Source organism: Bos taurus, chromosome 15 (assembly GCF_002263795.3).
Source record: "Bos taurus isolate L1 Dominette 01449 registration number 42190680 breed Hereford chromosome 15, ARS-UCD2.0, whole genome shotgun sequence".
Classification (NCBI taxonomy): domain Eukaryota; kingdom Metazoa; phylum Chordata; class Mammalia; order Artiodactyla; family Bovidae; genus Bos; species Bos taurus.
In genome coordinates, this window is record NC_037342.1 from 83,331,211 (window position 1) to 83,358,672 (window position 27,462).

Here is a 27,462-nt window from a genome sequence, read left to right on the forward strand (position 1 = left end):
AGACGCTTACTCCTTGGAAGGAAAGTTATGACCTACCTAGACAGCATATTAAAAAGCAGAGACGCTACTTTGTCAACAAAGGTCCATCTAGTCAAGGCCATGGTTTTTCCAGTGGTCATGTATGGATGTGAGAGTTGGACTATAAAGAAAGCTGAGCACCGAAAAATTGATGCTTCTGAACTGTGGTGTTGGAGAAGACTCTTGAGAGTCCCTTGGACTGCAAGGAGATCCAACCAGTCCATCCTAAAGGACATCAGTCCTGGCTGTTCATTGAAAGGACTGATGTTGAAGCTGAAACTCCAATACTTTGGCCACCTGATGCAAAGAGCTGACTCATTTGAAAAGACTCTGATGCTGGGAAAGATTGAGGGCAGGAGGAGAAGGGGACGACAGAGCATGAGATTGTTGGATGGCATCATCGACTCAATGGACATGGGTGTGGGTGGACTCCGGGAGTTGGTGATGGACAAGGAGGCCTGACGTGGGGTCGAAAAGAGTCGGACATGACTAGGCGACTGAACTGAACTGAAAATACCCTAAATGACGTATCGACCAAAGGAAAATGTAAAAGTTTTGGGAAAGCCTGCAATATGTTTTTCTTTTGAATGAGGAGACTTTAGAGTCACAATGTAAGAAAGCTGGCCATGGGGCTAAAGGCAAAGTTACTGAGTTTATAATCCATTTTCAGGCTTTACAATAATCATAAAAGATCTTAGCACCTTTAAGACATACCTTTTGAGGTTTGGCAAAGAGTACTAGTGGCACTTAGGCAATTTCTGTGTAAAAGAAAAGTCAGTTTCTCTTTCTGAATGTTTTGCTCACTGGCTGTATCTTTCAGTAAATATTTATACCCCAAACCTGAATTTTAACTTCCAAAATGCCAAGATAAACTTTCCTGGATTATATCACAGTCATAACATTCAGGAGTTGCAGGCCATCTGCTCTCCAGGTATTTTAATGCCTCTGTAAGTCCTAATGGTTGCTTAACAAGGTTATTTGTACTTGTCAGTTAATTCAAGATGACTGCTCTTTTTCTTTCCACTTCCTCATCCACCTTTCCAGAACTTCTCTATTTTCGAGCTGGTACCCCCTACTTCTTTACGTGGTGGTGGTTAGTCGCTCAGTCATGTCCAACTCTTGCGACCCCATGGACTGTAGTCTGCCAGGCTCCTCTGTCCATGGGATTCCCCAGACAAGAATACTGGAGTGGGTCGCCATTGCCTTCTCCAACTTCTTTATGTGTCTCTTCATAAACACTGTTTTAACTAAAACACTGCTTTAGCCCACACGTAATAGAGAGCTGATGCCAGGAATAACCTGAAAGCTAAACTCACCTCAGCCGGTCAATCAAAAAGTCATTCCAGTGTCTCGCTAAATATTCTCTCAATTTAATTTCCTTCTTTAGCTACTTACGTTTCTCATGAGTCAATGACTCAGCTACTCACCTTTTTCAGTATGTTTGTGGCCAAAATTATTCTTTGAGACGACAGCAGGTGAAAGACGGGCTTTTCCTCAGAGATTCTAGTTGCTTTGCAGTGGATGTACATATGAAAAACACCCCAGGAGGGAGAAGATAACAAACGGAGGTGTGGAGAAGCCCTCACCGGAGGAGAAGCCCTCACTAGAGACACAGAGAGGCAGTTCCCAAGACAGCACATGGCCGGCCAGGCGCCAGGAGGCTGCGCATGCGCTGTCCCTCTCTCCCGCGCCCCGCTCTCGCGCAGGCGCAGGAGGGTCCAGGATCGCGTGATCAACGAGGCTGCCGTTGGAGCCTGCGCTGCCTGAGAAGCCTGAGGGCCGGCTGGATCCCGGGCCCCTTGATCTTTCCAGAATGCCGGCTTGGCAGGGTCTGGGGACCTGGCCCTGAGGGCGCAGCTAGCAGAGACCCGCCCCCAGAGCCGGGCCAGGACACTGGCGGGAGGACCCAGTCTGGACAACCGCTCCGGAGCAGGGTGACCTGCCGGCGCCGAGACCCCCGCCTTAGCCAGGGCCTGGGCCAGGGAGGGCGAAAGGACCGTGAGCAAGTAAAATGAGGGGTAATGATGTCGCTTTGCCTTTGAGCTTTGTTAAGTGTTAAAAGCCCTAAGGAAGGACGGAGACAGAATTCAGTGCCTCGCCATGCCCACCCCCTATTCTTGTCTCCTTCCCGTTGCCTGCAGAGGCTGGGACTCACCCCCGCTCTGCCACCCGCAGAACCAGTCTCTTTTTTTCCTTTTAACTGTAGTTGGTTTATAATATTGTGTTGAGTTTCACGTGAACAAGATACTGCACTTCCATCCCTTTGCTGAAAAGTGAATCTTCGTTTATCTATTTTGTGTATAGTGTCATCTGTCTGTAATTCTGCACTCCTCACTTAACCTTCTTGCTCCTTTCCCCCTCTGGTAACCATGAGTTTCCCCCTTCCCCCATGTCTGTGAGTTTGTTTTGTAAATAAGTTGATTTGTACTATTTTTTTAAGATTCTCCTGAGAAGGGATATATATGTCTTTCAATATCTGACTTGCTTAACTTAGACCAATAATCTCTAGGGCTTCCATGTTGCTGAAGATGTATTTTATTATTATTTTTTATGGCTGAGTCCTGGTGTGCTGCAATTCATGGGGTCACAAAGAGTTGGACACGACTGAGTGACTGAACTGAATATTCCCTTGCATATGTATATATATACATATTTATGTATGTATACGTGTGTATAACATCTTCTTTATCCATATCTTTGTTGATGAACACTTAGATTGTTTCCATGTCTTGGCTACTGTATATAGTGCTGCTATGAACATCCTTATGAATTAGTTTTTTCTCCAGATATATGCCAAGGAATGGGATTGCTGGATCATATGATATCTTGTTTTTAGTTTTTTAAGGGAAGTTCAGACTGTTCTCCATAGTGGCTGTACCAGTTTACATTTCCACCAACAGTGTAACAGGGCTCCCTCTGGAACTGGGTTTCTCCACACCCTCTCCAACATTTGTTATTTGTAGATTTTTTGATGATAGTCATTCTGACTGGAAGGAGGTGATTAATATCTCATTGTAGCTTATTTAATAAAGTCCGAGTCTCTTGATCACAGTGCAGGACTGGCCCTGGACAGACAGAAATTAATTCCTGGACTTCTGGGAGCTCACACTGACCTTGGGAACCAGTCCTGAAAATCAGAAGTTAAGACTACATGGTGATAGGAAGTATGCACAGAATGTTAGGGAATCAAGGAGGGGGATATCTTAACAGATTCATGAAGCAGAGGCTTCCCAGAGAATACTGCTGCCACCACTGTTAGGGCTCAGACTAAGGGGAGTGGCCATGATGAGGCTGAGAAGGTGAGCAGAGAGCAATTCATGCAGGCCTTTATGAGCCCTGCCAAAGAATTTGAACTTTATTCTGAAGACCATTAGGAGTTGCGGCCCTGCTAAAGGCACTGGAGATGGAGAAATGGTTTCTCCACATGAGCTCTCTGTGATTGTTCCCGAAGTTCTGTGTAGCACAAATTTAAGGGGTGAGGACGGGGTTGAGGATAATGGCTAGGGGCTTTCCTGTAGCTGCTTTTTGGCTTAGTGATGGATCACCAGAAGATAAATAAATCATTAATTTTCTTTTTATATTCTACTTTTAGTTTTTAACCACATGTAGAATTTTGTCTTTAATTTCTAACCATCATGTATTACAGGAGTACATTGCAGCATTTCTTACTCTCTTCCTTCAGTCAGTTAAGCTGAGGATTTTTAACACATATAATTTTTTTCTTGGTATTTTAATGAATACTTCATTTGGAGTGGTTTTGGTAGGGGCCCGATGGCAGTTATAATGATGCTAAATGTTCTACTTCCCAAGTCACTCATGGTGCTTCCACTATAAACTGTGAAAAGACTTTTTTCTATACATAGAAAAAGGCTTACTATTTTTATTATCTTTCTTTTATCTAAAACATGGCAAATAATAGCAGTCTAGATATGACTTTTCTTCATTACTCTATACATGAATTCTATAATTCTGTCTTTAATTTAAGCATGATAGAGTAATTGATCTTCATTGCCTATAGGCTTATACTCTTTAACATTTCTCAAAAGTGATGTTTTAATATATAAAGCTTAGTGGCTATAATTCAGCTATTAAAATACTATTTTCTCTATTTGCTCTCACAGTTCTTGTATTCTTACCTGGCTTTTTCTGTTTTTGTACTTTATAGAATTAAGAGACATTCAGGAAATCAAATTTAGAAACCGGAGTTTCATTAAAATAATCAATTCATGAGATTTTAAGGGTGCAGGGAATGACAGATCATTTAGTCAAACTCTTCTCTCATTTCTGGAAGGTCCAAGGAAAGTTTTGAGATCATCTGTTAGGTGATCACCTGAGTGGCTAAGTGACATAACTCATGTTTTTGACATAAGTATGCCATGTTAGAAGATATTAAGCAGTGTTATTCCAGATCCTCAAGTGGGTGAAATCTCAGAAGGAGATGCATTTAGCTAGGTTTTTAATGTTCATATAAGTAAGAAAGTGATTTAAGCACAAGGGGAAGCTGCAGGAATAACAGAGCATTTAGGATTGTGGAAACAACTTTAATAAGTTGTCTGATGGAAGAAAAATCCATCTTATAGAAATAAGAACTAGGTAGCAAATACATGTCAAGGAAAAAAAAGTCACAAGCCCATGATGAATTTAAGTCCAAGAATTTGGTTTTAAAAATGCAAACATGGCATTATGAGTTACATTGAATTGATTATGAATTGCAAATGAGCTATTAAAAGCTTTACTAAGATCCTCTGGTACTGGTCCTATTTCCTGCTGTTGCTGCTGCTAAGTTGCTTCAGTCGTGTCCAACTCTGTGTGACCCCATAGACCGCAGCCCACCAGGCTCCCCCGTCCCTGGGATTCTCCAGGCAAGAACACTGGAGTGGGGTGCCATTTCCTTCTCCAGTGCATGAAAGTAAGAAGTGAAAGTGAAGTCGCTCAGTCATGTCAGACTCTCAGCGACCCCATGGACTGTAGCCTACCAGGCTCCTCCGTCCATGGGTTTGTCCAGGCAAGAGTACTGGAGTGGGCGGCCATTGCGTTCTCCAGTCCTATTCCCTAGGTTTTCTTTATACTTCATAACCCAGAGAAGCTGTTCACTACTCAGAGAAAATATGTGTAATATTGTATATATCAACATTTTTTAGTCAAAGGGAAGCTTTTCAGTTCTGGAGACCTAACTCAAAACAGGTGAATGCAAATTCCTTCTAAAAAAGCAAGGAGAGAAGAAAGTGATTGCTTCAGAGTGTGGGAAAGTAATTGCAAAACAGTAAGAAAAGAAGTGACCTTAAGTGTTTTCTTTTGAGCAAAGCTTGTGTTTGTGTTTTGTACTGTTTTGTAGAAGTTTGCTAATAGAGATATCACCAGAGATTAGAGACACAATCATCTAGAGGAGATGCTGGTAGTATGGCTATATGTACGTGTTGTTCAAAAGTCTCTGAAGCAGATTCTCTTGTTATAGCGGTAAGTAAGACTTACTTTAACTAAATTCAAGATCATGCACTATTTCTATTTAGTAATGGTAAAGAATCTGCCTGTAATACAGAAGACCAAAATCTCAAGGATTTTGAGATCTAGCAGAGGGTTTTCTCCCAGTCAAATCCAAAGAATCTTTGAAAATGATGTTGTTCTTCCAAATCTGATGCAGAGGAAACCTTGAAGTCTGAATCTAAATGCATAAGATTGTTATCCCCCAAAAGTGGGTTTTCTATGAAAAAATTTTTCTCTAAAACACAGCTTTAATATTAATCAGTTGCATTTAAGTACTTCATAGATCACTTGCTTTACAAAGAAACAAAAGAGCTGAAACTACTCAACTTAAAACATTAAATAGCTTCCTATTAATATTAGGAATATTAGCTTTCTTTAATATCAATCAGTTGCATATGTGTTTCATAGATCACGTGCTTTGCAAAGAACTGAAACTACCAAACTTAAAACATTAAATAGCTTCTTATTAAAGTTTATATGAAAATGAAAGTGAATATAATGTATCCTCTGACATTTTTAAAGAGTGATTAAAAATGTGATTTAGTATTTGAAATATTAAGTTTACATATAAATTCAGAAATTTACTGGTACATATTTCCTGGGATTATAATTGCCTTTTTACAAACTGAAGTTGAGTAATAATTCTCCCCGACCCTAACCTGTCCCCTATCCAACAGAAAGACCTCGGGCAAGTTAGTCTACTTTGGGTATCTTTGTATGTCTGTGTTAACTCTACCTCATCTCAGCATCTTGTGAAAAAGATCCATATCAAGTGTGCCTTGAATGAAAAGAAGTCCCCTCAGTATTCTCCTGACATGTCATTACTTGATAGAGAGGATAGCCAGCAGTAGAGTCAGATTGCCAACTTTCTTATGGGAGAATTCACCAGAATGCCTACTGAACAGTCTGATGCTCCAAGTATGGCTCATTCCTCTTGGGTAAACCTCAGTACTTCCTGGTTAGGGCCCTCTTTTTAGACTAACCAATCCAGGAATTTCATGGTTACGTGCATTTCTATTTTACTACCATCTTTTGTAAAAACTTTGAATTTTTTTTATAGTTAACACTTATTGGAATTGTTATAAATTACATGGTTTCAATACTAATAGCATTCTCTTCCCATAGGCTGTCCAGATTATGACTGGCATCTTTTGTATTTTCATGTGGTATCTCCTATTGATTTTGTATATGGGACAAATTAAAGGAGTCTTTGGGACATATGAACCGATAACTTACAAAACAGGATGTTCTTTATGGGGAATTTTTGTGAGTAGAATACATTTTTTTATTTAATCGTTCAGTAAATAATGTTCATGCCACTAGTAGAACATAGGAAGAGTTTCTGAAGTTTTCAGGAGAGTTAAGTAACTAAATCCCATATTGATAATTCAAAGTCAGATCCCTTTTTTTTAAACAAATATTTATTGAGCACCTTTAACTTACCAGTGCTGTTATAAGAGACATTGATATAGGACTGAATACACAATGACAACCGTAGGCTGGATTGTCCTTGGATATGTTCACATATCCATACAATTACAGAATTGTAAGCATAGTCTCCATTTATGGTTACTTTCCATGTTGGGTCCTTGCCTTAGGGTCCTCACGCAATGAGTCTATATTCACACATTTTTAAAATCTGTCCTCACCTGCACTCTTCTGTGGTTTCCTATAGCCATAAAGTAAGAGGAAAGTCTGGAGAGCGTGACATCCTGGAAGTCAAGTAAACAAAGAATAGCAAAAGACCAAATGTATTAACTCTGTTATGTTGTCAAATCAGAGAAGGGCTGAGAACTGACCATTGGATTTAGCGATACGAAGGCCAATGGTAAGCTTGACAAATAATTGCAGTGGAAGGTGGGGCAAAAGCCTAACTGGAACTGGTGTAAAGAATAATGAAAGGAGAGGAATTAGAGACAGTAAATACAGACAGTTTGTCTAAGGGTTTTGGTGTCATGTGGTGTAGAGTGATGCGGCTGTTGAGGGAACCTTGAGTCAGGAGAGGGTGAGCTTATTTGTTTCAGTACGTTGTTCCACGTCTTTTGTTGAAGGCACTGAACCAGAAGAAAGTGAGGATACATGAGATAAGTGATGGGGGAGATTATTAGAATCATGGACTTAGACGCAAGAAATGAATGCCTTTTAATACACAAATAGGAGCATGGATACTTCTCCTCTAGTAGCGGTTCTCAGCTAGAGGTGATGTTTCCCCTCAGAGGACATTTTGTGGTAACATTTTTAGTTTTCATAGCTAAGGGGTATACATCCAGTGGGCAAATCAAGGATGCTGCTGAACAACCTATAATGCAAAGGACAGCCCCCAACAAAGGATTATCCACCTTTAATGCAAATAGTTTCAAGGCAGGCAACAGGAAGGAAGGTAGAGGAACAGAGAAAATGGACAACTTTCAGGCCATTGGGTATTGGGAGCTTGTAGAACTTTTCTTCTGATGGCCTCAACTGTTTCAGTGAATTAGGAAGTAGGATCATGCTCTGAGAGTGTGAATGGAGAATGGGTTGGTTGCTTGATGTGAGAGAAAAGAATGAGGAAATGGTCACCTAGGAAAAATGAGAATGTGCATGGATTGTGGAAAAGTAGTGTGACTTTGATGAAGCATTAAAGACTCAAGCTTTTGGAACATGATTACACAGTGAGATGCATCAAGATGGTTATGTACATCTGTCTCAGGTCATGTTCAGTGCATGGGTGCAGGCATGTAATAAGAAGGAGAACTGTGTTTAATCAAGATTCTGGCCTGTCCATACAACTGTGAAAAGAAAGGTGCAGAGGAGTTGAGAATGTAAAAAAGTGAGCATTTTTAATAGCTGGTCATAGAATTTAAACTGGTAAAGAAGAGAATATAACAAGAAGTAAGGGGCTCAGATTACAGATCCACATGGGGTCAGTGGATTATTAGAATTGTAAAACTGCAGGTCATGAGTTGGTGGACAAAGTGGGATAATTAACATGGAGATTTGAAAGGTGTTACTATTCCCAGGTGGCGCTAGTGGTAAAGAATCCACCTGCCAATGTAAGAGATGTGGGTTGGATCACTGGGTTGGGAAGATCCCCTGGAGGAGGGCATGGCAACTCACTCCAGTATTCTTGGATTCTCCTGGAGAATCCCTATGGACAAAGGAGCCTAGTGGACTGCAGTCCATGGGGTCGCAAAGAGCTGGACACAACTGAGTGACTAAGCACGCCCAAAGAGTGACCAAGGTAGGGGATCAGTAGATGACTTCAACCAGAAGGGACAGTGGGTGATAGCATCTGATGACATCTGATTCAAAGCTGGAGGAGAGAGCATGGTTGGAAGGAACAAGGAACAAGGGAACCACTTACCGTGCTTAGAACCAGTGGTAGCGGGCAGTAGGAGATCAGACGCCACCATTTGCTAGGGCTGTAAAGGAGCAAGACGCCTTTAGGAGCCTCTGCTCTTGTATGTTGGCTTACAGATGTCCAAGCATTGCCTTGGAAAACAATAGGAGAAAAATAGTGCATTTGCGGGTAAAATCCAGATAAATGATTGCTGTCCTTCAGTGTTTCTAATCATGTTATAAAAATATCATAGTTATCACTTACATTAAGTTATCTAAAATTTCAATTAAGTATAGTTTAATTCTAAATTTCTCATTTAGGTCATAAACTTTGAAAGGCCTTTTGTAAAGCTCATAGTTTGGTAATCCAGTTAGCACTAGTGTAAAATTCTCAAGGTGTTTTCACTTTGTATTCTGAACTAGTTGTTACCTGTACTTTGTCTTCTTGGAAATCTCAATTTTGCTACAGAATGAAGTGCTGAGTATGTACACTTAAGAGATCCTCCAGTAGTTGGTAAACCTCAAGTGTGGCCTTCCTGTATATGGGGTGTAGTATGAATACTTTTTCCCTACAAATTAGCCTTTAACTTAGATCTTTGTCAAAGCCATTAAAACAGAAAAGACAAAAGGAATATTTCAAAGGGATTGTGTAGCCCACTTTCAAACAATATGGCATAGCTTTACACTTCTGGGAAATAGACAAAGTAGCCTGGTATGAAATAATGGAACTTCTTTTTATAAAATAAAGGCAAAAATAGGAATAACATCTGTTACCTTAATAATGGCTACAGTCTCAGTTAAGAGAGATATTTTGTACAAATACTAGTTGGAATATAGGTTCATGGACTGCTTTTCCACATCTGGATGTATACACAGTAATCATAATCAGTAGTAGCATTTCAGCCAGAAGTATAGCATTAGAAGTAAGAATTAGAAGTAAGAATCAGTAGTAGCATGTCAGCCAGAAGTACAGCATTAGAAGTGAGGATTGAATGAGTTTAGAGAGCATGTGCAGGTACAAGCAAATTTGGTCCCTGATTCAGGACTGCGTAAGTCATCCTTGGCATATTCTGCATCCACTGTCTGAATTATGCACACTGTCCCCTATATGTTTCTATTGTTAATGATCCTACTGTTACTGATCCTTCATTACTATAGATGTAAACCTGTCCTAACCCCTTCTACTGAAACTTCTTTATATTATTCTACTCTGACTAGTCTAAAAATAATTGACTTAGAAGAGGGAATTGTTTAAAATATATTTTAAGGTGATGAGCATTATCAATGAGTATTTATAAATATATGTTTTTATATTCAGTTTATCATTTCAGGAATCTCCATAATAAGAGCAACATGGTATCCGTCTCAACGCCAGGTAAGTTAAAATGTTCAGTGTACCCTAGAAACCACTTGTCACAAAGCTAAGTAGGTTTTAGTGAAAACATAGTGGGCATCTAAACAATAAAGGAATCTGCCCTGTCTGTAAAATAAAGGAAGGAGTTAAATGAAAACCTAGGAGCATGTAGTTTAATGTAGACAGATGTGCTGTATTAGAGTCATACTATATAAAGGTTTCTAAGTTTAAGTATAGAGCTCTTTTGTTTTTTTGGTTTGGTGTTATACCTTTTTTTAACCTTATATGAATTTTACTGTTAGCAAAAAATTTAATAGAACTCAATGAGTTTATAAATAGACATAATACTGTTGTAAAACTTCATTTTCCTAACTCTAATTTGGAAACACAACTGTACCTTGTAACAAAATAGAAAATCTGTTCAAAGTAAAGATCCATCTATATTATAGGTAGAAAGATATTGGGAAGGAAAATAATCTTAGAATCTCAGAGCTAAAAGATACCTTAGAGGTGAATTAGTCTACTCTTGTGATTGTAGAGATAAAAAACTAATATCCAAAGATGTTGATGGATTTCCCTAAAGAATTAAAACCCTGGATTAAAATTAATTGAATCTATTTGGCCTGTTTCTCCAAGCAGTCATTTTCCATCTTTTTTCTCTTTTTGATGTGGAATTCCTTTTGTTCAAATAATATATTATAAGGCTTTCTTCCAAATGACTCAGAAGATTGTAAAATATAATATTTTTGAGCCCAAATGGAAGATTTATGCTTATTGGTATGAAGATGTTTTGATATTTACTCCAAATTAATCAGGTTTCATATAAACCAGAGAAGGGTTTCACACTAATGGCAAGCGTACCAACACTTCTAAAGATTTAGAAGCGAGATTAAAGTTTTAAGTAGATTGCTTTTTTCAGTAATACAAACTATTTAACAATATAATTTATTCTGAGTATAATAAATTTACTCTATGTCTTCTTTTTAGCTTACCTGTGCTATGCTTGTGAACATCTTATGCATGATTCTCGCAATTATTTCAATGATTCTAACAATAGTTGAGTTGTCTACTTTTAAGTCTGTGTCATACAGGAATTATGGACAAGCGGTAAGTGACCAATTCTGTTGGAACATCTTAATTTCAAAATTATTCTTTTCAGAGGTTTTAAAACCTTAGGAGGTAAAATAAAGCTTTAATTCATATCCATGAAATTCTTTGATTTAGTAGTAAGCTCTCGACTGAAAGTTTTAATTAAAAAGTTACTCTTAACATAATTTTTTGTACATACTAATAGGATGTTTGAATTCCTGACATACCCAATGAAAATTCAGTAAAAATTGTAAGACTTAAGTGACACACACACACACACACACGTTAGGATGATTCTCTTAAAGAAAGAGAAGTATAATCCAAGACTTAAAACCTTTCCCAAAATCAGCAAAAGAATTCTGCTATTGATGCATATGGTTGGAATTGTATAAAGCTACTCATTTCTAGTTTAATGTAGATATTTTCATTTATAGCCTGTTTTTTGTATCTCACATGAATTTTACTTTAGGCCCTCAAATGCCAAATGTGCATGAATCTGCATTGTTTCCATTTAATTAACTGTCTAATCACATACTTTGTACTAGAGAAATAACCATATTTCTAAGATAGTAACATTCTCCAATAAATATGAATATCTTTACTGATACTATAATAGATTTATTTCAGTTGTGTTGACTTTAGATTCAGAAGCACAGAGTATTAGTGCTGCAAAAGACTTTAGTAATAATTATAGCAATATTCCATTTAAAATGAGAACAGATTGGAGTGGAGCTCCTCTTTGTTACTTAACAACGGAACAAAACAAATAACAATTTGGAAACTTTAATTTAAGATAATCTGAGTAGAAGGGTCATTACAGATAAGGGATAAACTTCCTCCTCCCCTAAATACCCTCTCTCCGTACCTGCAGTATATCATAAAGTAAGAATGGAGGAATCAGATGAAAGAATCCAAACATGGAATAGAAAAGTCTAGAAGACAATAAGATAGTGAGAGGAGACACAGTAATACCTCCAAATAGATTGTCAGTCATGAATGATGTATTGATTTAAATAAGCATGCATTAGATTTCCCCTGTAAACTATAAGAAAATTTCCATTGGCCCTGGAAATCCAAATCTATAAATCTTCCATTCTAACTTCAGGGGCAGAGATTGGGGAGGAATAGAATTAGTAAGTATGGAATTGTTACAGGTTATTTCAACTTACCCCTCTTACTCATAAGCTTATAATCTTAGTTTAAGATACGGCATAATTGCCAAGACTTAGAGAATCCACCTTCTATACTGGAGACCTGGGTTCGATCCCTGGGTTGGGAAGATTCCCTAGAGAAGGGAACGGCTACCCACTCCAGTATTCTGGCCTGGAGAATTCCATGGACTGTATAGTCCATTGGGTTGAAAAGAGTCGGACACGACTAAGCAACTTTCACTGACTAACTCACTCACTACCTTTTGCAAACAGTATTACAAACTGTTGTATATTGAATTTATCTGACATGAACTCAATACTAATGATCAGTTTCACAATCTCCCAAACATAAAAATTTCAATTTTATTTGCTGTAATAACACAAAATGAACTTAAACACAGTATCTTTTCCTAGAGGCATTATAGAATTATATACCTACATTTTCTATCTTTTTTTGCCTTTTCATACTGTTCATGGGGTTCTCAAGGCAAGAATACTGAAGTGGTTTGCCATTCCCTTCTCCAGTGGACCACATTCTGTCAGAACTCTCCACCATGACCCGCCCGTCCTGGGTGGCCCCACATGGCATGGCTTAGTTTCATTGAGTTAGACAAGGCTGTGGTCTGTGTGATCAGATTGGCTAGTTGTCTGTGATTGTGGTTTCAGTCTGTCTGCCCTCTGATCCCTCTCTCAGCGCCTGCCGTCTTACTTGGGCTTCTCTTACCTTGGATGTGGGGTATCTCTTCAAGGCTGCTCCAGCAAAGCCCAGCCACTGCTCCTTACCTTGGGGTGGGGTAACTCCTCTCAGCTGCCACCCCTGACCTTGGATGTGAAGTAGCTTCTGTTGGCCGCTCCTGCACCGTCACAGCCGCCGATCCACAACACCCAGTTGTGGATGGGACTGGTGATAGAAGCAAGTTCTGATGCTGTAAAAAGCATAGGAACCTGGAATGTCAGGTCCACAAATCAAGGCAAATTGAAAGTGGTCAAACAGGAGATGGCAAGAGTGAACATCGACATTCTAGGAATCAGCAAACTAAGATGGACTGGAATGGGTGAACTTAACTCCAATGACCATTATATCTACTACTGTGGGCAGGAATCCCTTAGAAGAAATGGAGTAGCCATCATAGTCAATGAAAGAGTCCGAAATGCAGTACTTGGATGCAATCTCAAAAACAACAGAATGATCTCTGTTCATTTCCAAGGAAAACCATTCAGTATCACGGTAATCCAAGTCTATGCCCCAACCAGTAACTCTGAAGAAGCTGAGTTGAATGGTTTTCTGAAGACCTACAAGACCTTTTAGAACTAACACCCAAAAAAGATGTCCTTTTCATTATAGGGGACTGGAATGCAAAAGTAGGAAGTCAAGAAAACACCTGGAGTAACAGGCAAATTCGGCCTTGGAGTACAGAGTGAAGCAGGGCAAAGGCTAATAGAGTTTTGCCAAAAGAACGCACTAATCATAGCAAACACCCTCTTCCAACAACACAAGAGAAGACTCTACACATGGACATCACCAGATGGTCAACACCGAAATCAGATTGATTATATTCTTTGCAGCCAAAGATGGAGAAGCTCTATACAGTCAGCAAAAACAAGACCAGGAGCTGACTGTGGCTCAGACCATGAACTCATTGCCAAATTCAGACTTAAATTGAAGAAAGTAGGGAAAACCACTAGACCATTCAGGTATGACCTAAATCAAATCCCTTATGACTATACAGTGGAAGTGAGAAATAGATTTAAGGGACTAGATCTGATAGACAGAGTACCTGTTGAACTATGGATGGAGGTTCGTGACATTGTACAGGAGACAGGAATCAAGACCATCCCCCAGAAAAAGCAATGTGAAAAAGCAAAATGGCTGTCTGAGGAGGCCTTACAAATAGCTGTGAAAAGAAGGAAAGCGAAAAGCAAAGGAGAAAAGGAAAGATATAAACATCTGAATGCAGACTTCCAAAGAATAGCAAGGAGAGATAAGAAAGCCTTCCTCAGTGATCAATGCAAAGAAATAGAGGAAAACAATACAATGGGAAAGACTAGAGATCGCTTCAAGAAAATTAGAGATACCAAGGGAAAATTTCATGCAAAGATGGTCTCAATAAAGGACAGAAATAGTATGGACCTAACAGAAGCATAAGAGATTAAGAAGAGGTGGCAAGAATACACAGAACTATACAAAAAAGATCTTCACAACCCAGATAATCACGATGGTGTGATCACTCACACTCACCTAGAGCCAGACATCCTGGACTGTGAAGTCAAGTGGGCCTTAGGAAGCATCACTATGAACAAAGCTAGTGGAGGTGATGGAATTCCAGTTGAGCTATTTCAAATCCTAAAAGATGATGCCCTGAATGTGCTGCACTCAATATGCCAGAAAATTTGGAAAACTCAGCAGTGGCCACAGGACTGGAAAAGGTCAGTCTTCATTCCAATCCCAAAGAAAGCAATGCCAAAGAATGCTCAAACTACTGCACAATTGCACTCATTTCACATGCTAGTAAAGTGATGCTTAAAATTCTCCAAGCCAGGCCTCAGCAATATGTGAACCGTGAACTTCCAGATGTTCAAGCTGGTTTAGAAAAGGCAGAGGAACCAGAGATCAAATTGCCAACATCCACTGGATCATTGAAAAAGCAAGACAGTTCCAGAAAAAAACATCTGTTTCTGCTTTATTGACTATGCCAAAGCCTTTGACTGTGTGGATCACAATAAACTGTGGAAGATTCTGAAAGAAATGGGAATACCAGACCACCTGACCTGTCTCTTGAGAAATCTGTATGCAGGTCAGGAAGCAACAGTTAGAACTGGACATGGGACAACAGACTGTTTTCAAATAGGAAAAAGAGTATGTCAAGGCTGTACACTGTCACCCTGCTTATTTAACTTATATGCAGAGTACATCATGGGAAATGCTGGGCTGGAGGAAGCACAAGCTGGAATCAGGATTGTGGGGAGAAATATCAGTAACCTCAAATATGCAGATGACACCAGCCTTATGCAGAAAGTGAAGAAGAACTAAAGAGCCTCTTGATGAAAGTTAAAGAGGAGAGTGAAAAAGTTGGCTTAAAGCTCAACATTCAGAAAACAAAGATCATGGCATCCAGTCCCATCACTTCATGGCAAATAGATGGGGAAACAGTGGCTGACTTTATTTTGGGGGGCTCCAAAATCACTGCAGATGGTGACTGCAGCCATGAAATTAGAAGACGCTTACTCCTTGGAAGGAAAGTTATGACCAACCTAGACAGCATATTAAAAAGCAGAGATTACTTTGCCAACAAAGGTCCATCTAGTCAAGGCTATGGTTTTTCCAGTGGTCATAAATGGATGTGAGAGTTGGACTGTGAAGAAAGCTGAGTGCCAAAGAATTGATGCTTTTGAACTGTGGTGTGGGAGAAGACTCTTGAGAGTCCCTTGGACTGCAAGGAGATCCAACCAGTCCATCCTAAAGGAAATCAGTCCTGGGTGTTCATTGGAAGAACTGATGCTGAAGCTGAAACTCCAGTACTTTGGCCACCTGATGCAAAGAGCTGACTCATTTGAAAAGACCCTGATGCTGGGAAAGATTAAGGGCCAGAGGAGAAGGGGATGACAGAGCATGAGATGGTTGGATGGCGTCACCAACTCAATGGACATGGGTTTGGGTAGACTCCGGAAGTCAGTGATGGACAGGGAGGCCTGGCGTGCTGTGGTTCATGGAGTTTCAGTGAGTCGGACACGACTGAGCCACTGAACTGAACAGTTTCTAAGGCAGCCAATATTTCACAAGATTTTCTAAATGCCAGCTTTTCTAACATAAATCAGTGGCTTGACTAAATTCACAAACTCAACAAGTCATCAGTGTTCTCATGTAGGTTCAGCTGTCCCCAAAAGTTCATGTCTCTGAAAAATACTTCTCATACAATAAATCCAAAACCAATAAACTGCCTTTATTTAGACACTACCTTTCATGCTTACTGTATGTAACCCCTTGAACAAGTTTAACTTCCCTGTTCCTAGATGTATAAGTGGAGAAAATGCTATCACATATCTGTTAGTTAAGTGCTCTGTCTCCCCCAGACACCACGCCTGTTGTTCTAACATTCTAATGACTTTTCTACTTGAATTTGTTTCTGTTGCCATCATCTCAAACTCTGCATACATAAAATAGAAAATATTTGCCTCTGAAAAAATACTGTATTGCAAGACTCCCTTATTTCGATATCCTAGTCTCAAAACCTTGAACTAAACCTCACCCTTAGCTTTACACTGTCTTCCCAGTTACCAACTACTGTGTATCATTTAGTTAAATTTTTACTAATTAAGGATCACTTGGTTGAGACAAGAAATACAACCCAAATTGACTTCCAGAAAAGGGGCACTTACTGACTTAAGCTGAATTTAGAGGCTTAAATTATATGCTGAGAACTCAAGTCATGCTTCCTATTGTTTTTCTCAGATACACAACTTTCCACTTTTAGGAGAAGACTTTGTCTGAAATTAAGGAGTGAGGGCAAAATTACTTTCTACAGTCTTGCCAGCTAAAAGGTCACAAGTACTTTCCAGCTAAAATGCTATGACTATGTTTGTCAATAAAATTAAATGAGAATTCTTTACTTTGCTATTTCAAACCCACTACAGCCTTTTCTTTATTTTCCTGTTAATATCATCTTGAATGAACACTTTACTTCTGTTAAACTTGTTTTATAATTTTCTCGAAAAATGTTATGTTCATTCTTGCATTCAGTTTTTTGCTCACATTATCAAACTGTAGGCCATATGATATATAGTTTGGGTTTATTTTTTAATGTCTCCATTTCTTAATTATTTTTGTCCCAATTTATGTTAAACAAAATAGGTTACAGAGAAACAAGTAAAGCTGCCTGGACTATTGCTTTCCTCCTTCAGTTTTCTTAGTCCTTATTTCAAATGTCCTACCTCTCTATGAAGCCTTCCTAGATGTGGATGACTTTAAGATGAGTCTCCTATCCCCTGTAATTACTGATCAAATTTTTAATCCATTTGACATCTTTAACCTTATCATATATAACCTTATATTATCCTTCTGTATTTTCTGCTGGAATATAAGCTGAGAAATCAGGAACTTTGTCATTTCATTCTTACCATCTAATGGCTACCAACCAATAACTTCTTGCATATAAAAGGTATTAAATAAACCCAGAAAAAGAGAAGGGGAAAGGTGAAGGAATTGAAGGAGAGAGAATTGTGATGTTATTTTATCTAGATCAGTATTTCATTCAGCCAGCACAAGCACTACGTTTATTTTCAGGCTTAGTACGAAATCATTCATCCTCATATGTAGTTGAAAGTATCTTTCCAGTAGCAACAAAAGGGATCTGCTGTATTTATCTCAGAAATCACAATCACCTTATACTTCTAAGTGAAGTGGTTTTTTTTTTGAATTTACTCATTCTTCTATCTATGGGAAAGACTGAAGGCAGGAGGAGAAGGGGATGACAGAGGATGAGATGGTTGGATGGCATCACTGACTCGATGGACATGAGTTTGAGCAAGGTCTGGGAATTGTTGATGGACAGGGAGGCCTGGCATGCTGCAGTCCATGGGGTCGCAGAGTCAGACACGACTGAATAGCTGAACTGAACTGATTCTTCTGTTGGATACTCTAGCAATTTCTATGTGAGATTTTTACACATGTAAATTTAGTGTTTGTAATAATAGCTGTTTTAATGATGAGAATTGCTTGATGGTCAATAAAATCTCTCGGTAGTCTTTTTATCATTGCAGACATGAGCCAAATCTTGTTGACTGATGAGTTTGGATAGTGAGCTATACCAGAGACTGTAGTGAACAGAATGAGAGTGAAGAGTTGCAAGAATTGAGACGAGACTGCTGAGTGACGAAGATCAAGACTTAAAGCTGTAGATAACTAACTGGGGGGCGGGGGGTGAAAGCTAGGAAAGTGAAGTGGAGGCTACAGGAGTAGGAATGCCTGGGGAATCAAATAGTGAAGGAAGCTTATTTATTCTTGTTTCCCTCCTTTTCCTTGACTGTCATATTAGGAGCTCTTTCTAAGAACATCTCTGCACTTACTAAAGATAATAATACTAGTAACGTCACTGCATCCACTAGGCTTTTCTGTGACTTGAGCAAAGCACCAATCTTCTTGTGCTTCCTGTCTGCTTCTTTAGGTTTGCCCAGATTCTTAGCTAAGAGAACTACATAAGGACTGAGCACTTTTCTGGTGCTGTGATCTGGCTCAAGACTGGATCTCACTGCAGATCTCTGCCATCCCTACACATTTAAACATAGTTTTCAAGATCTTTCAGGTGTCTTAAAACTTTAAACTTGAAGGAGACAAGATGGCAGAAGAGAAGCAACTTGAGCTCACCTCCTCTCAAAAGCACACCAAGATCACAAAATCACAGCTGAACGACTATGGGCAAAAAACAGGCTGCTGCTGAGTCGCTTCAGTCGTGTCCGACTCCATGCAGCCCCACAGACGGCAGCCCGCCAGGCTCCGCGTCCCTGGGATTCTCCAGGCAAGAACACTGGAGTGGGCTGCCATTTCCTTCTCCAGTGCGTGAAAGTGAAAAGTGAAAGTGAAGTCGCTCAGTATACTCTGCATCCAAAGACATACAGAAAAAACCTCAACTAGACAGTAGGAGGGGCATACTCACAATGTAATCAGATCTCACACCTCCAAGGTGAGCAGCCCACAGACTGGAGAAAATATCACAAGTTCTTCATAGGAGTCAGAGCTCTAAGCCTCACATCAGGCTAACCAGCCAGGGGTTGCATCAGGAGGAGGAGCCCTCAGAGTATTTGGCTTTCAAGCCCAGCAGGGGTGCTTTCAGGAGCTTCACAGGACTGGGGAAAACATACTCCACCCTTGGGGGGAACATGCAAGGCCTTGCAAGCACCAGGACCCGGAAGAAAAGCAATGACTTCATAGAAACCTGGGGCAGACCTACCTGCTGGTCTTAGAAGGTCTCCTAGGGAAGCAAGGAGTAGCTGTTCCCTCTGAGGTCATAAGAGTGGGTGGCAGACATCTCAGAGTATTCATCTGTATGCACTCTCCTTGAGGCAGACATCGTGCTTGGGTCTTTAGCACCAAGACCTGGCCCTGCTGAACAGCCTGTAGGCTCCAGTGTTGGCACACCTCCAGCCAAACAGCTAAGTAGGCTGACACACAACCCCAGGCTTCCTAAAGACATTCTGAGCCCATAGCCCTTTGACACAGTCCTACACAGAGAGCCAAAACTTAGCTCCACCAACCAGTGGGTAGATACCAATGCATCCTGCCAGGAAGGCTGCATGAGCCTGTAAACCAGCTTAACCCACCAAAGGGCAGACACCAGAAGTAAGGAGACTGATACGCAGATGTTACCACTCTAACGGCAGCAAGTGGAGAGAAACTAAAGAGCCTCCTGATGAGGGTGAAAGAGGAGAGTGAAAAAGCTGGCTCAAAACTCAACATTCAAAAAACTAAGATCGTGGCATCCAGCCCCCATCATTTCATGGCAAATAGAAGGGGGAAAAGTGGAAGCAGTGACAGACTTGATTTTCTTGGTCTCCAAAATCACTGCAGATGGTGAATGCAGCTATGAAATTAAAAGACACTTGCTCTTGGGAAGGAAAACTATCACAAACCTAGGCAGTATATTAAAAAGCAGAGACATCACTTTGCTGACAAAGATCTGTATAGTTAAAGCTCTGGGTTTTCCAGTAGTCAGGTACAGATGTGAGAGTTGGACCATAAAGAACTTGAGAGTCCGTTGGACTGCACGGCAATCCAACCAGTCAATCCTAAAAGAAATCATCCCTGAATATTCATTGGAAGGACTGATGCTAAAGGTGAAGATCCAATACTTTGGCCACCTGATGCAAAGAGCCAGCTCTTTGGGAAGGGACCTTGTGGCTGGGAAAGATAGAAGGCACAAGGAAAAGGGGATGTCAGAGGATGAGATGGTTAGATGGCATCATAGGACTCAGTGAACGTAAATTTGAGCAAACTGGGAGCTAGTAAGCATGGCATAGGGGGCGTGGCATGCTGCAGTCCCCGGGGTCACAGAGAGTCAGACACGACTTAGAGATTGAACAACAGCAAGAAAAAAACTGCGAAAAACACAGACGTGGCAGCTAAACAACATTCTGTTGAACAGCCAATAGATCACTGAAGAAATAAAAATACCTAAGAGACAAATGAAAACAAAATCATGATAATCCAAAAAACCTATGGAACAAAGCAAAAGTAGTTAAAGAGGGAAGCTCATAGTGATACAAAATTGCCTCAGGAAATGAGAAAAATCTCAAACAACTAACCTTATGCCTAAAGCAACTAGAGAAAGAACAAATAAAAACCCAAGGTAGTAGAAGGGAGGAAATCATAAACATCAGAGCAGAAATAAATGAAGTAGAGACTAAGAAAGCAATAGAAAAGACCCATGAAATGCAAAGCTAGTTCTTTGAAAAATAAGCAAAATAATTGATAAAACTTTAGCCAGACACAACAAGAAAAAAAGGGAGAGGGCCCAAATCAACAAAATTAGCAAAAAAGAGAAGTTACAACTGATACCACAGACATACAGAGGCCCATAAGAGACTACTACAAGCAACTATATGCCAATAAAATGGACAACCAAGAAGAAATGGACAAATTCTTAGCAAGGCATAACCCCCCAAGACTGAAAGAAAAATAGAAAATATGAACAGACCAGTTAAAAGAACTGAAATTGATGCTGTGATTTTAAAACTTCCAATAAACAAGTCGAAGACCGGACGACTTCACAGGTGAATTCTAACATTTAGAGAAGAGTTAACACCTAGTCCTCTGAAACTATTACACAAATTTCAGGGGAAGGAACACTTTCAAACTCATTCTATGAGACCATCATCACCCTGATACCAAAACCAGACAAAGATACCACAGAAAAGAAAATTACAGGCCAGTATGACTGATGAAAATAGATGCAAAAATCCCCAACAGACTAACAACTAGCAAAGCAAATCCAACAATACATTAAGCAGATCATACACACGATCAAGTGGAATTTGTCCCAGGGACGCAAGGATTTTTGAATATCTGCAAATCAATCAGTGAGACAGTACATTTAAAAAGTGAAGAGTAAAACAAAAATAGACTTACAGACATTAAAAACAGACTTAGAGTGCCAGAGTACCAAAGGCAGGAGGAGTGCAGGGTGAATCAGGAGTTCGGGACTGACGTATATTCACTACTACATATGAAGTAGGCAACAGGGACCTACTGTGTAGAATGGGTACCTGTACTCAATGTTTGTAATAATCTATACGGGAAAAGAATCTGAAAAATAATATGTATATATGTACACCACTTCCCAGATGGTGCTGGTGGTAAAGAATCTGCCTGCCAGTGCAGGAGATGCAAGACATAGGTTCAACCCCCAGGTCAGGAAGAGCCCCTAGAGTAGGAAATGGCAACTGGCTCCAGTATACTTGCCTGGAAAATTCCATGGACAGAGGAGCTTGGCAGGCTACAGTCCATGGAGCTGCATAGAGTCGGACACCTCTGAGCACACACATGTACATATATACGTATATACATATGTGTGTACATATATACATACATATGTGTGTACATATATACGTACATATGTGTGTATAATTGAGTCACTGCTGTACACCTGAAACTACCACAACATTGTGAATTAACTACACTTCAATCAAAATTTTTCTAAGTTTTTAAAAAGATAATAATGCAAAATGTCTATTTTCTGATTTCAGAAACTTGGGAGACAAATTTCACGTGTTTTACTGAGCTTCTACCCATTGGAAGTGTCGATGGCACTCACATACTCAATCTTCGGCTGTGTTGGTTTGGTAAGTGTTTTATCTAACTCAGTGGCAAAACTAGAGATGTAATTTCTAGTAAGTACACTTTATGAGGAGATAAAGTGTTCTGATATGTTTGGTACTAATAAAAATATAATTTCACTTTCTATTTTTTTCTGTTTATAAAATTAGAAAAATAATACATGAAACAATATTAAAATAAAAATAAAACAAGATCAAACCAGTCAGTCCTAAAGGAAATCAGTTCTGAATACTCATTGGAAGGACTGATGCTGAATCTGAAGCTCCAGTAGTCTAGCCACCTGATGCAAAAAGGTGACATTATTCCTGATGCTAGGAAAGATCGAGGGCAGGAAGAGAAGAGGGTAACAGAGGAGGAGCTGGTTGGAGGGCATCACTAACTCAGTGGACATGAGTTTGAGCAATGGTGGTCGAGGACAGGGAAGTCTGGCATGCTGCAGTCCATGGGGTCACAAAAAGTCAGACACAACTTAGCGACTAAACAACAACACAACAAATTGAGAAGCATTTATTTTTTAAAACTTACTAAACCTTGGGTAAGAGCAGCGGATGTCTGTGACAGTTTAACTTGGGGCTGCTCTAATTCCTTCCAACTTGTCCCCTCAACTCCAGGTTCCATTTTGCAGAAATTTATCTGGGTGAGTCAGACTGTGAGGACCACTGCTGCATTGGCCTGGTTTTATTTGGAGTAGAGCAAAGGAATTTTTATGACTAAGGGTATTATTAAAACAATGGTGATCTCAGTTGCAAACAGTCTGGAAAAGCCAATCTAATGCCTGGCCTAACTAAGATTACAACACTATTGGGGCAAGAAATTGACAACCAGCCAGACCTGAAGATGCACACTTCAGTTCAGTTGCTCAGTCGTGTCCGACTCTTTGAGACCCCATGGACTGCAGCATGCCAGGCCTGCCTATCCATCATCAGCTTCCAGAGTTTACTCAAACTCATGTCCATTGAGTCAGTGATGCTATTCAACCATCTCATCCTCTGCCATCCCCTTCTCTTCCCACCTTCAATCTTTCCCAGCATCAGGATCTTTTCAAATGAGTCAGTTCTTTGCATCAGGTGGCCAAAGTATTGAAGTTTCGGCTTCAGCATCAGTCCTTCCAATGAATATTCAGGACTGACATCCTTTCTGAAATGAAAAACCCAAGGGCAAATCTGAGTCAACAGAAAACAAAATCTGCAAACACGATAGAACAGTATAGATCATCCAGTCTGAAGAACTGAAAAAGAAAAATAAACAGCCTTAGAGATTTGTGGGGGACCCCATCTACTGCACTCACATATGCATAATAAGAATACCAGAAAGGAGGGAATGAGGGAAAAAAATGAAAAATAATGGCCCAGAGTTCCCCACATTTGAGGAAAAACATTATTCTGTCCATCTAAGACACAGGTTCAATCCCTGGGTTGGGAAGATCCCCTGGAGAAGGAAATGGCAATCCATTCCAATATTCTTGCCTGGAGAACCCCATGGACAGAGAAGCCTGGGGGGCTCTAGGTCCTAGGATTACAGAGTCAGACACAACTGAAGCAACTTAGCATGCATCCATCTAAGAGGCTCAGTGGTCTCAGAATAAACACAAAGAGATGCACTCTTAGATTATTCAGAAATAAACTAATAAAAGAAAGTCTTGGAAGCAGCAAGAAAAAGTGACTTCATGTGCAGTTTAAGTGTAACCCATAATAAGATTAACCGCTAACTCATCAAAAACAATGGAGGCCTTAAAGTGGTAGGAAAGCATATTACAGTGCTGGAAGAAAAAAACAGTCAAGCATGAATTCTGTATCCTTTAAAACTATCCTTCAAAAATGACTGTGAAATAAAGACATGCAGATGAACAATGACTGTTAATGTGTGGCTGGCAGAACTTCCTTACAAGAAACATCACAGGAAGCTCTTTAGACTGAAAGGAAATAATACCAGGTGGAACTCAAATACACATGAAGAAATAGCATCAGTAAAGGTGATTATGCAGATAAGTATTTTAAAAATAGTCTAAATATGTCATTTGTTCTTTGTTAACTAACTTAAAAGACAATTGCATAAATCACATTGAGCTCACCCAATTAATCCAAGATAATGTCCTTATTTTAAGTTAACGTTTATTATCAACATTAATTCCATTTGTCCCAGCTACTCAGTTTTACTTAATAACATGAAAGCAGCCATGGACAGTGTTTAAAGGAACAGATATGGCTCTGTTTCGATCAAACTTTATAAAACAGATAATGGGTCAGATTTGGTTCATGTGCTGTAGTTTGCCAACTGTTGGTCTGTAAATATATTTTCTTTCTTTATATGAAATTTTAAAAGAGATAAGATTATAAAAGCAAGGATTCTAACACTGTATCATTGGTTACACAACATGCGCTCACGTCTGACACTTTGCGGCCCAGGGACTGTAGCCCTCCAGGCTTGTCTACCCATGGCATTCTCCAGGCAAGAATACTGAAGCGGCTTGTCATTTCCTTCTCCATGTCATATGTGTAGATGTAATACGTGTGGCAATAATAGCGCAAAGGAAGGGGAAGGAATATAGCCACATTAGAACAAAGCTTCTGTATTTTACTGGAATTAAATTAGCATTCATCTGAAGCAGATTGTGATAAGGTAAAATGCACACTGTAACCCCTGACCAGTGACTAAGAAAATTCCCAAAATTGTAGTAAAATAAAATTAACAACGAAATTAAAATAATACATAGAAAGTATTTTATTTCAAAAAACAAGTAAAGGAGGACTATACAACACATGACACATATAGAAAACACACAGCAAGCAGTCAGGCATAAATGCGGCCCCTTCAGTTACAACATTAAAATAAGACTACAAGGAGATACTAACTACCTAACAGAATGACTGAATTTCAGAGGACAGATTTAAGTGATGGTAATGACCGTATAAATGCAATTTCGCACTCCTGGTTGGAGTATAAATTACTGCAACAACTTTGAAAATCTTTGGGGCATTATTTACTGAAGGTTAAGATATGCATACCCTATCAGTAACTTACTATGTACTCAACAGAAGTGTGTGTACACATGTAGCAAGATAAACGTCTAGGGGAAAAAAATAAACATGTATATCAGTATTATTCATAATGGTCAAGAAGTGCAAATGCATTCAGTGCGTGGTGAATATATTGAGAATAAAATTCTACATGTTAATTAAAATGAGGAATAACTACACTTAACAACACAGATCAACCTCATATAATAATCTTGACTATTAAAAGGTAAATGCAAAAGAATGCATACTTTTTTATTCTACTCACAGAATATTTGAAATTGGGCAAAACTAAATCTAAACTATAATGTTTAGCAGGAGGGCTGGAAGCTATTGGTAAAATTAGAAAGAAAAGAAAGGATGGATTACCTGTAAGTGAAAAGGGCATTACTTTCAGAGGAAAGGAAAGGAATAATTGGGAATGTCACGACAGGGTGACTTCTGGAGTGCTGGCATTTGTTGATGTTGTAGAAGACCACGAATATTTTATTTTAAAAGTCTGGGAGTATACCAAAAGTTATTTGTGATTCAGTAGCAATTAAGAGAGTGGGTTGAGATAGAGATGAAACCAAAAGAGGACAAATGGCATTTTAACATTTTGTTCTATAAACATCACGATTGCTTGTATTTTTAAAAACTAAGTATTTACTACATGTATGATTTTAGGAATCATAATGTGATTTTCAATGCTAATTTTTTTTCAGTGTCGCAAAAAAGAAGATGCTCGTACAGCTGACACAGAAGAAGTTGAGGATGCTTTTTAGAAACCTTAGAAATGTGAGAATTTTCCTGGTGCTCTTACCTGATGTGGGCCCTAATGATATATCTGTGTAACAAAGCTGCTACAAAGTCCACAGATTTTGTGCAAAAGAAAATATGAAACAAGTTGAATTTTCCTTTTCAGTATTCAAGAAAATTCTTTGCACATATTTTTGTAGGCTCCAATTGGAAAGCTTTTTCCCCAATTAAATATAATACTATCACAAGGAAAAATTTATTCTCTAGGTTACATAAATAGCTGTCAACTCTTCCTAATGGAGCTCTTGTAAGAGACCATTTAAAAGATTTGCGATTGTCTCAGACTTGGACCATGATAAGGTATAACTCTCACGGAAATTTTAGATAACTTAAGATTCTGATTCTATGAGTAAAGGGTACATTTCAGTCTGAGTTCTTCTACCTGAGCTAGCTAGCTACCTGAACAAAGTATGAATCAAAAGGCATCCAATTCAGCCGCTTCACTGACTGCTCCTCTCCTCATTAAAATTCCTTTCTGCCCTAAAAGTGTCTGCTGTCTTTCTTCCCTTTTGTTCCCCCTCGCTTCTTATTCTTTTCATTGCTCGGATCACCTGTTCAATTGCTCTTCAAAGTAACAGGCTGCTCTTCCATACTAAGAAATATTTCCCAAGGATCTGTTGTGACTTCAGTCATCCTTCCTTCAAATACGGAAACGAATTTCAGAAAGCCTTGCTCAGCAGTATCGATCACGCCAGTGTGTGTATGTAGCTCCCTTTTAAGTGCTGCTGGTTTTTATTTGTCCGTCTTCTACCTTGTCTCTCAAGAAGTTTCATCAATTGTTATCTAAGAACACAAATGAAGATTTTGTTGTTCTAAGAATTTTAGTGCTTATCTTACACACATTGAGTGACTACAATGTACCAACAAATATATTAAACTTTGTAGTATCAAAAATTAATCAGGTACCTCATCACAAAGAATTTTTATTTTAAGGAAGGAAACAAACAGTTAAAAAACCAGTACTGTAGTGTGACACATTATTAACATAAGTGTGAGAAAAATATAAGAAAAAAGATAATGATTCCTTTATTGGGAAATAGGAAGGAATAAAGTTGAAGACTGTGACCTCTGAGAGGACTGATCATAGTTTACCGAGCAGATTGGAAGGTGACAGACATTTGAAATGAAAAGATTAGTTCATGCAAAAAAAAAAAAAATGCGAAAAAGATCACAGCATATCCTAATAGCTAAAATAAATATGTATCATTAAAACATGATGACAGGGAGAAACAGGTCAAGAGTAAAAGTTTGAAAAGTAGGAAGAGACCAGATGATAGAGTCAAATTATCAAAGATTTATGACTAAAGTGTTGAAATATGTCTTGCAGATTGTGCAAAACCACTGAAGAGCTTTTAAGGAGGAAATAATAAGCTTGTAATTACACCTGAGAAAAAAGTAATAAATAGAGGG

The 27,462-nt window shown here is 39.2% G+C and overlaps 1 protein-coding gene across 4 annotated transcripts; it reads left to right on the forward strand.

Moving 5' to 3' along the window:
- Positions 1–1,726: 1,726 nt before the first annotated feature.
- Positions 1,727–26,538, forward strand: MS4A13 (membrane spanning 4-domains A13). 4 transcript variants are annotated; one of them, XM_024975073.2, is made up of 7 exons: positions 1,728–2,024; positions 5,354–5,475; positions 6,628–6,768; positions 10,139–10,195; positions 11,162–11,281; positions 22,150–22,245; positions 25,959–26,538. In XM_024975073.2, exons 2-7 carry the CDS (start codon positions 5,419–5,421, stop codon positions 26,016–26,018), a joined length of 531 nt encoding a protein of 176 aa, XP_024830841.1. In that variant the 5' UTR covers positions 1,728–2,024; positions 5,354–5,418; the 3' UTR covers positions 26,019–26,538.
- The last annotated feature ends 924 nt before the right edge of the window (positions 26,539–27,462 follow it).